Raw genomic sequence first — 11,144 nt, 5'->3', positions numbered from 1 at the left:
TTAAACTTCTGTGTTAGACAATCCTTAATGGTGGCCTGACTGTTTGATTGAATGAACTTCAAGAAACATTTTATTGTGAGGTTATTACACTGTTATTTATCCCAGTATATACTGGTAGCTCAAAACAACATGGATGCTGGATTGGTAGTGGTTTCTATGCACACAGGAGTCTTAATTACACCTTCTTCTTCTTCTTTTTTTTAATCTGCACAACCTTATATCTCAGACTTGTACTGAACCTGCGACAAGTCTTGTTACTAACACACAGAATGAACGTGTTGCAGGAGAAAAGTCAGGTCATTAGACAAAGTAAACCCCAAGATGGCGCCATAGCTTTTTCTATAAGGATCAGAAGAGCATTCAAGTGTGACAGAGGTCATTTCTCTGTGATACTTAGACTTAGATTCCTACAGCTTAAAGCAAGTTAAATTCAAGACTTTTTAAATGTCACTTGGAGTGAAATTTAACACCAATTTTACAATAAACAAAAACAACAAAGCTGCCCAACACACATTAGTTAGGGACAACTTTGCCCAAATGTTTATTTCAATATAAAACATGACTTTTTGGCCCAGTGCAAAAGTTAGAATATGTTACTGCAAGAGGCATTTGATCAATTATTTTGAGATTTTCACTTACAAAAAAGAACTGTAAAAGCCTACCTCCTATGTGTTAACATTTTTAAGACTTCTGAAAGATGGATTTAAGACATTTTAATACTAATTAAGGCCTTGTTTATAGATGTATTTATTTAACTGAGCTACTTACATATATAATGTAAACAATGTTCCCCAAGGCCTTTTGAATAGATAGATAGATAGATAGTCCTACTTACTGTTTACTGCCACCAACTGTTTGGGTGTGGAATTGCACTGAGCTGTCATCTCTGTGTTGGAGACACTTTTGCAGGACAGATGAGTGTCTTCACTTCAGGGGACATGAATCACTTGAGAGTCTCGCGCTCAGTGCTGCAGACAGCTCTGTGGTCCAGCTGTAGAAACGTCACTGTCCACCGGGGCTGGACTCTTCTCAGGTTTCACTGCAGGCAGAGCCGAGCAGAGACTTTTTCACGTTACTGCTTCACGTCGACGAGTTCCCCCTCGGGGAGGGAGAGAAGGGAGGAGGAGGTGAGGGGAGGCTGGGCTCACACTCAGCAGCCAGCCTGTCCGATCAATCCTCAAATCTGCAGGGAACAACAACGTATTTGAAATGTGCAGGAGTCAGGACTGCTGTTAACCTGAACTCCTGAGGTGACCTTTTCAAAAACCCATAAAAGCCCGTGCGTCTTCATTGGCTGAGAAAAGACTTTTCCAAAGTAAAAAAAACAACAAAAAACTCTGGAGAGTAGAAGTGACTGACTGGTCTGTCCCGCAGCTGTATCTTCACCGGCAGCAGCAGCAGCGGCGGCTGTGGACACTGGAGTGTCCTCTCTGCAAAACGGAATGTTGGAGCGTTAGATGAAGCTGCAGGGGAATGCACTCGACCATGGTAAGACTGTGGTGCATGCTCAGAGCCGTGCAGACCGAGACAACAGCAGCAGTAATCAGTATTATTGTGTTAGAACTGTCTTTAGTGGCAATCAGCACATCAAAAACAATGTCCATGCGTTGCACAGGTGTGTTGTTTTCTGCCCATAAAGAAGTCAGTTGTCACTTTTCATCTGTTAAATGTATTACATAAGATCTGCAGATCACCAGGTTTGTAATTTCTCATTCATTGTGCTGCCAGTTTGCTGACAGCACAGGTGTTAACGGTGTGTTCAAGTGTGAGTTTCCCACTTGAGGGGGCATTCTTTCAACTTGAACTCGCTTTCAAGTCAGATTCAGCTGAACTTGGAACTTGGAAAGTCCTGACAGAGGATTCCAAGATGGCATTAGTTAAAACACTTGACTATTTTCACTATTATTTGAAATTATTTGTTTTACATAGAGTCAGTAGAACACGTGAGGGATCCCACGGGTCCTTGGAAAGTGCAAGAAAAGAAGTTAAGTTGATGTTTAGGTCAATGTCTCCCTTGTTTGTGATGGCGCCACCTACTGTTTCATGCGCCCTGCATTGCAGATTAGGCCCATGCAGGACAATTGTCGAGAATGTAATTACTAGCGGTGTTGTGGACACTGTCCACCGTCTCTGTCTGCCGTTGGCGTGAGAGTCCGTGCGGAACAATGATCGAGTAAAGTTTAAGTCAAGTGTGAGCAAATGACGACGTCATGTCTGGGAAATGTAAAATTCCAACATCTCTGTCTCGTCGAGGAAAATTACAAAGGACACTTGTCCAGATGCAGAGCGTGTGCTGCAAATCAATACAAGTGGACGCCATATGTGAAGCAGCTCATACAAGTTGCCCTCCCATCTTAAGCTGTGTCAACCAAGGTGTGGGAACCCTGCCTTTTCACATCGGTCAGGCCCTGGAACAACTTTGAACCGGCGGTTGTGTGTTCACACCAAAAATAAGTTCGGTCTGGAACCTGGAAATGTTGGTTTCTGTAAGGACATTGTTGTATTTACCTCAGCTCATATTATAAATTGAGAACTGCCATTGATGACGTAGACAAGTGGAACTTTGGTTCCACTTGTCTAGTGTGGAAAGGAGCCGGTTTGCTGAGAACATCAAGTTGAATTGTTGCTCTAAATGAAATTAAATATAAAGACCTAGATAAAAGAAATCTAGGTCACCCCCAAGGGCATAGTGTTTGTTTTCAAGCTGTTGATATAATATTAAATCTTGGGATGATTACTGTTGGTGACATGATGTAATATTTGAGCTCTCTTGAGATGTCAAGTGTTCTTGTGGCCATAAAATGATCTTGTGCGTTGTGCCAGCACAACACAAAGTTTACAATACATCAATATAATGTTTATACGTGGTGCAAACACACTTTGAGGTATAGCACATAATTATTTAAGTCGTTTCACCCCAGATTTGTTTGTGTGCTGTCCATTAAGATGTTTACAACCAAAACTAATTGGTTTTTCCACTGTGTCGTACTCGAGTGCAGGACTCGAAACCAATGTTCCAGGATAACTCGTAGTTGGACTTCATTCGGACTCAGAAGTTTAAAACAAAGACTTTTTAAGTCACAAAGATGGGGTGGAGTGCACATGCATTTATTATTTGTCTTGAATCCTCTCTATTGTTTATGTTGTAGATTTGCCCTGGACCCTCGGGATCCAGTCGTTTGTTGTTTGAATGTGAGGCTTTTTTCTGTCCAGCTCAGTCATCACAAATGTAAAACAGAGTCTTTGCAGCGACACATGATATTTAAGTTCATAAATTACTGTTACCTTACATTCGGCCGAGCTGTTCGCTAAAAGGTACGGCCCGAGAGTAGGTTGGTCGTTCTCCAATCATCTGTTGGGTTATCGTTTGTCTTTCAAGCATTCCCCAAAGTCTCACATTTCAAATGAGTCCCATATGCAGAGCCGACAGCCTCCTGGTCTGATGTTTAACAAGGAAACCAAAAGGGGAAATCTCTGTCCTCTTCTCTTCTCTTCTCTTCTCTTCTTTTCTCTTCTCTTCTCTTCTCTTCTCTTCAGGTATGATTGTTGCACACTTCTTCAATCACAGGCCCCACACGATATTGGACTAAATTGCTGCTCATGTGTTCTCACTGAACAGTACTTTCATTCTTTGTCCACATCTGCATCTCGCTCGCGCTCTGTGTTCTTGTATTTATTACATATTTAGGACCTTCTCTGGCATAAACACTGACTTTGTCAGGACCGGGTCGTCCACATATGGACCAAAACCTGTTACTAATGACACAAAACCTAATTTCTGAGGAACTGGTCAAGTTTTGGACTAAGATTTGAATTGTGGTTAGGTTAAGGTGAGGGATAACACTTGTATGTAGGATCTCACTGTACTAAGAAGAATAGCTGCACAAACCTGTGCGTGTGTGTGTGTGTCAGCTGAATTTAAATAGAGGACAGATGTGTTTTAACTGATTGAGATCAGCTGAGCAAGTCCACATACACTTCTTCAATTTCTGAAAATAAAAGGAGTGTGGTTTAGATTCCGAGTCAACCTCACTCTGTATGTGTGTTTTCTGTCTCTTTCTGTCTCAGTGCAGCTATGTTTGACCTGGTGAAACTAGGACATGGAGATCCAAACACAACAATTCACCTACTGCTGCTTTTTGTAGGAGAGCTACCATGGGAACTTCATAAAAATAGAATAAAAGTCTAAAGCCGCAGTAGCCAGGATTACTAAAAAACCGTTTGCCCCTCAAATCTGACTGGCAGACCACAGACACAATGAACTTGTTTCTGTGGGCTAAGAAAAGCACAGACGAGCCGATCCACTCAAGACGCAGGACCACACACTTTTAATCAAGGGAGGAGATTCCGGGGATTTGGGTTCTCACAGAAACTCGCGTGACTTCAGAATACAAGGAGGCGGACTGTCGGACCTTGTCAGTTAATAGCTCTCGATCAAACATGTTAAATTAAGTACAATTTGAAATCGGGAAGATTCTGATGCGTCTAATCCCGTCTGTTATTCCCTCACACTACAGGTTCATTTGGCCGGTTAATCTGTTCAAATCAGCCTAAAATCAGAAGGCACCCAGTTCGGAAATGACTCCGCCCCCTTCAGTACACCGTTGCCCCGCATTTTCCACCCCAACACCCACTGCTCTCTGCCCACTTCTTGGTATTTTGGAAAAACTGGCGTTGAGCGGCATTAGCCTCAAATGGGGGGGTTTTAGTTACGTGCAGTTACGTTGACACTAACATTAGCAATGACTGTTGTTTTAGGGAATAAAAAAACACATGGTTTGGAGCTTCTGAAAATGTGTTTTCCTTTCTTTTCCTACCTTTGTTGACCTCTTCCTCGCAGTTAAAGTTATCACAAATCTAAAAGTAGCCCCCGCAACAAAGAAAGTAAAATTAGGAGAGCTCACACAGCAGCATTTTCCTCTGCAGGCTCTCAAGGGACCACTGGAAGGTGAAGTGCAAGGGTTACAGTGCTGAGCCGGCACTGGCGCTAACAAGCTTCTCCTCTGGCTCGGAGTAGCTCCACACTGCATCATTTTTCATGTTTTTGAATGTAACATTCAAGGCTGTAAGAGAAGCCCACAGGAGATCCGTGCTGCCTTTAAGGTTTATTTGACATATTATTTACCGTAAGTGGGAGCAACGGTGTGAATGAAAGATGTGCCAGGTGGACATTGTGAGAAGCAGAATCTGTAAGCGCCGCTGGCATTTGTGCGTCTGTAGAATGAAACAACAAGCTGCTGCTGCTGTTGTTGTTGTTGTCTGCTTTTTTGTTGAACTGTGAAGTTTCTGTGCACCTTCGAGTTCCCTTGCCTTGTTAACTTAGTTCTCTCTCTTTCCGGCTGCTTCATCTGATAACCTCGTTAGTCTCACGTGTGTCTCGTTAGCGTTGTCCTGTTCCAGTTGGTGTGTTTCTGTGTCTCGTTGCTCCCCGAGTCTTTTTACCCTGGCTGTGTATTATTTTTGGATTCTGTGTTGTTTTTGTTGTTGTTGTTGTTGTTGTTTTTACTCTGCTTCTACCTCGAGCCATTTTTGTTGAACATGTGGCAGGAACTGGCTTTGTATGTGTGGTGAGGAAAACAACTCCAGTGAATGGTAAAAACACCCACCCAGTGTTTTGTAAGCTGGCATCTGGCAACATAACAGGCACAATTATACAATATAAAGTTATACGAATGTAAAATGCAGCTTTTTATTGTATAGACTAACTGTGCAGTCACATATAAATGATTTATAGCATTTATAATCACAGGGAAAGAAGTTAATTGGCCGATATTTGCCTATTTTCAATAACAGGCATTGGACAATGAAAGTTATTCTGGAAAAACGGACAAAAGCACTTTTTCTGGCCCTTTTATGCTTAAAATGAGCAAAAAAAAAATCCAGACAGAGATTTTGAGTCTTAGGTGTTAAAGTATTTTTTTTAAGAATTGGCTAAATATAGTGTCCAAAAAATGGTTATTGGACATCGACAACACATTTCATATCATAGAAAAACCCATATTGCTCCACCTCTATTTGTAATACAGACAAATTAGGACGTGATTCATTGTGATGCATCAAGATTTTTGAATTTTAATCATCAACAAGTGAATGACGATCAAGTAAAGTCATGTGGAAAGTGAAGTATTCAAAGCCAAAGTCTCCAAATTCACCTGTTAATATTTAACGACCACCTCGTCCTGTCAGAATGTGGCTCATTTATTGTTGTGCAGTGAAACCTGTCGTCTAAGAAAGAAAGAAAGAAAGGAAGGAAGACAGGCAAACGTAGTACAAGGATAGAGAGGGTGTTGCTAACAGGGAGTAAACAGAGCGACACATAAAGGCTGAAGTAAGTGTCATAACACAGCGGTGTTTGGAGTCAGCGGTTGGTCTTTTGCCATTTGCTTAATGATGCGTGATGGTTTGTACTTTGTTTGCACCATCTCACAATTAAACAGTTAGACCAAGAAACACAGCAACTACTGAGGAACTACATTCTTTCTCTGTTTCTCTCCTGCTCTCTGTCCTCCATGGCCTCTGGCTCAGAGAACGCTGTGTGTGTGTGTGTGTGTGTGTGTGTGCACACTGAATCCCACAGCCCGTTCGTAAATTGAAACAAGGAGGTTTTGTCACCACCAACGCCATAAAAAATGACATCTGTTAATGGTTGTATCTACAGGTGGTTGTGTGTGTGGCAGTGACATGACTGCAGAGTCAAAGGAGGACAGAGCAGAGGAAGCAGGAAGCAAAGCCAGGGGGAGTGACAGTAAAAGAGAAGGGATGGATGGACCGGGGCGTGGATGGAAGGAAAACAGTCAAGCACAAAAGGTCCAGATTGGAAAAGGGGAAAGGAAAAGAGCGGAGAAAGCTGTGAGGAGCAAGTCTCTCGATGCCTGTCTGTCAGACCACATTTTATGTCCATGAAACCATTTCCATTGTGATTTCTTTCCACTCTCCTGGTGCCCACAGGCCACAATGTTCTAGTTTGAGAGTTGACAGTAGAAACCAGAGGCAGTGGTATCAACACACTGAACCATAAGGCCTAAAATGTCAAATAATCATCTATATTTTTATTTTCTGTATGTCGTAGATGAAATTTAAATTTAGAAGGCCACGATTTTGTTATGTTTGAGACTTTGCGTTATTGATATTTTACAAAATATCAAGAACTACAACTTCTGTAGAGCGGTCGCTCTCTCTGACCTGATTTAAATCTCGACATGATAATCCATCTTTATTCTCAAAACTTCAAGTTTAATCTCGACATGTCAAGTTTTAAGTCGACATATCAACATATCGTGGCCCTAGTGACACCAGAAGTTCTACAATCTAAATAAAATAGTACAGCGTATTTTTAAACAACCAGGATTGACCAAAGTGCAAATCAGATAAAGAATAATAAAATAGTATATACTCTATTATAGTGAAAGAAAAGGGACAGAAAGTCAACATTTTCCTGTCATGTGCCATTATTTAAATTCCTGTATAATCCTGGACACTGTCATAGAATATTTTGCTGTGCAATGTGACGAGTCGTCACCAATATCATCTCTAAGTGTTGGACCGCAACATCCTTTCCTTCCTTTTACATCCGTCTTACATTGATAGAACTGGCTCGCTGACCACTTTCATTTCCTGCAAACCTCAGTTATTCACAGTCTCCTTCCTTCCTCTTCATTTCCCATCAACTCCATCCGTCATCAAAACCAGGACAGAGAAGTTGCTCAGATATGGATGCAATTAAACAAGCTGACAGCGCCAATCAGGATGATTCAGACGGCAGCTGCCAGAGCGAGAACGAGCCAGCTGGAAGAGACGCCTGTGAACTTTCACTGCGGGATAAATTGATAAACTCTCGTTCAGTGTAAATCAGCAATTTAGAGGCCGATTATCAAACGTAAATAAAGGCCGAGTGCCGTCATCCGCTGCCACTGACCCTCGAGAGTCAACACTGCTTTAATCTCAGGAGCGGGAATGGAAAGTAAAGTAAGAGTGCTTCTGGCAGACGGAATGATCCTCTTCCAGTACCAACAGACACACAGCGAGGGGGTGCGGTTGTTATAGGGCTGATGTCTTCAGCAAACAGTCAAAGAACTTAATGCACTCTGTAACTTGCAACTTGATGATTGTATCCACAGTTGAGCTTGATGTGATTCAGCCACAGAAGAAATTCTGTCGTGCCGTTTCCTCTGGCATCATCAGTAAAAACGCTTCTGAAATGTGAACCTTTTGCCACTTCTTTCAAGCAATGTTCCCTCTCATGCAAAAGCGGCTTCCTCTAAGGAGAATGGAATGTGCATCAGTGAACAGATCTGACCACGTGTGCATATATGGAGCAGGGATTCCTGAATGGCTTTCAGAGCACTCGCTCAGTGTTTTGGGCGACGCCAAAAAAGACGAGGTATCACAAAGGTTAAGAAAATGTCTCACGTCTGTTCAAACCACAGCAAGGCGTCCAGATTTCAAGGTGACACTGGTCCAACGCTGAGCAGAAGGGGAAACATTTTTTTCACATGGTTTTAATTTTTGTACAACAAGGCCTGCTCTGAAATAACCAGGAAATGTTTCCCCATAGAAATACAGGAGGAGCTGGTTTAATAACTCATAAATCCACTGCAGAGAGGCCGAGGCAACTCAAACAATAACTCAAACTGGGGAAATCCCACGCCCTTGCAAGTCACCGACCACTTATTTTGTTTGTGGATGTTACAGGCATGAGTAGAGGTTTAGGGTTGGGTCGCGCTCGCCGCGTTCCCCGCGCTGCTCCGTACTGTACCGCACACGCCTGCGCTTCCATCCACACTGAAACTCGGGTCCACGTCACTGTAGCGTGTCCACTATTCTTTGACCAATCAGTTGTACCAGTTGACTTCCTCCTGTAACCTCAAGCAAGTTTCCATGGTTACTGTCTTCTTTCTTTTTTTTGGGTCTAGTTTAACCTAAATAAGTTGCTTCACTGTTTCACTACAGGGAGCATAAACACAATCTGTGCAGATTTAAACTGCACGCGTGTGCAGATTAATCCAAATCCAATGTGGAAACGGGACATTTGATGACCCGAGTGGAGCTCTGTGCGCATGAGGTTGCAGGAATTGATGACCTAGCCATTAATCATCTGTATATATACAGTAAATGGCACAAAAGTGGCCCAATGGCTGCACCTAAAGGGATATTTTGAAGTGTGGTTGTATTGTATGGTCAGCACTGAAGCCTGCACCTAGAAACTACACCAGCTTAAGTGCACAGAAACAGTTTCCCAGTTCATTTCTCTATTACACAGCTTTTTACCATGTAATTACTGTCTAAAGTTTAGTGACAGATTTACATTCACCACTTTATTAGGTACACAGGGCGTCTAGGCTGCGGCATGGCACCCATGCAGTAGCTGCTTCACGGTTCAAATGGTTTCATGTGTTTCAGACATGGTCCTCTTATCATATCCTGCTTATAATTAGTGGTTCTTTGAGTTATTGTTGCCTCTCTATCGTCAAACAAAGCCTGACCTCTGACTTCTGGCTTCATCTTTGTCAGAGAACTGCCTCTCACTGGATATTTTCCTCTTCTTTGTAAACCCTAGAGACGTCTGTGTGGGATGATCAATGTAGATCAACAGTTTCTTAAATAATCAGAAAAGCCTGTCTGGCAGCAACAACCATGCTACATTTAAATTATCTTCTTTTTGTTGGCATTCTGGTGCTCGGTTTAAATGTGAAAGGGTTGTCTCCACCATCTCTGAATGCAGTGAGTTACTGGAATGTGATTGGCCGATTAGATATTTACATGAACAAGCAGCTGAACAGATGTACCTAATAAAGTGGTCAGAGTTTGTTTTTATTGGCCCAAAGCCTGCGAGGGTGTGAGTGACAGGAAAAATGGTCAACCGGATAAAGGTTAAAGCATTATTTTATAATTTATTGCAAACTTCCCATGTATATAACCACTGCGTCATCATCAGTTAACACCCTTTTCCTGTTGTGTCACATAAGATGCTCTCAAATGAGTGAAATCAGGGACACGAGTGTCACAGACCAACTGTCTGCGTCATCGTCCCACAACTTCCTCATCAGATCCTCATCAGCCTTTTATAAATCCACTGTGAGTGAGGCCATCAACAGAGCAGCTACCCCCGCTCCGCTATCAGACCCTCGTTGCTTAGCAACCACCGCGTCCCAATGAGCTGTGCCGTGCCGAAGGAACTGTGACATAAGTCAACATCGAACTGAAAAGGGCCAGCTCCATTTTTACTTCTGCTGATGACGATGATAGCGGTGCTTTACATTCTTAGTGTGGAGTGTTCTGCCTTTAAAAGCCTGTGCTCCTTTACCATGGGAAACATAACATTTGTACGTTCTGTAGGGAAAAAGGTTATATTGTTTTTAATATAAGTTTTTAAAGGGCTAATTTTAAATTGAGTAGCTCTAAAAATAAGATCATGTGGGAAACTTTAGTTGTGGAAAAGCACCACTAGGACACTTATTGCCGCTTGGCAGCCATGTCATAACTCCTGGGGAAGCCATTTCATATCATTTACCCACTCATTTCTGTATAAATTAATGGATAAAGAACCACAGCTTTGGGATATAAAGCATCAGTCGATTCTGATAATAAAGCACTTCTAGATCTGGCTGAGATTAAGAGGTGTGTAACAAGCAAGGTTATAATAGGGATTTTTCATTAGTTTTAGTTTTTATTTTAGTTTTTTTTTATAAATGCTTAGTTTTATTGTAGTTTTTATCAGTTTTACTGGTATTTTTTGTAATATGGAGTATTTGCCAGGTGCCATTAGTGCTCACACGGCACAGATCCGTGAAAAGGTTTTTTCCAATTTTAGCTTTCGTTATTTAGAACAAGTTTATTTTGATTTCTGAGCATTGTTTTACACATTCTAAATCTCGTTACAGCGAGTAATAAAACCATCTTTTGACCATTGTTTCTCCTTCAGTACAAACATTTACCTTTCACCAGCAAGGTCAACCAACACTTTAGTCAGATTTCACTCTTGCGATCCGTGATCCGTAGATGTTTGTGGAGGAGCGAGAGGAACGCTCACATTTCTGTGGAGTGAAGTGCAGTGTTGGGTTTCTCCTCCATAAAGGACGGCTGTACAAATCATTAGGCTTACATTTATTCATAGGGCAGCAGTGAAATACACAAATCAGTGCGTA

The 11,144-nt window shown here is 42.0% G+C and overlaps 1 protein-coding gene across 1 annotated transcript in view; it reads left to right on the top strand.

Annotated features, from left to right (window-relative positions):
• Window positions 1-1,139: 1,139 nt before the first annotated feature.
• The window catches only part of gask1a (golgi associated kinase 1A), a 32,322-nt gene continuing 22,317 nt past the window's right edge, over window positions 1,140-11,144 (top strand). Inside the window, exon 1 of the mRNA XM_058648642.1 lies at window positions 1,140-1,488. Within this exon, the coding sequence (XP_058504625.1) occupies window positions 1,474-1,488 (15 nt within the window). The 5' untranslated portion in view covers window positions 1,140-1,473. The remainder of the gene's footprint in view (window positions 1,489-11,144) is intronic.

The sequence above is a fragment of the Solea solea genome, chromosome 13, assembly GCF_958295425.1.
Source record: "Solea solea chromosome 13, fSolSol10.1, whole genome shotgun sequence".
Taxonomy (NCBI): Eukaryota; Metazoa; Chordata; class Actinopteri; order Pleuronectiformes; family Soleidae; genus Solea; species Solea solea.
Note: the sequence above shows the minus strand (reverse complement) of the source record. Positions and strands in the feature narration are given on the sequence as shown.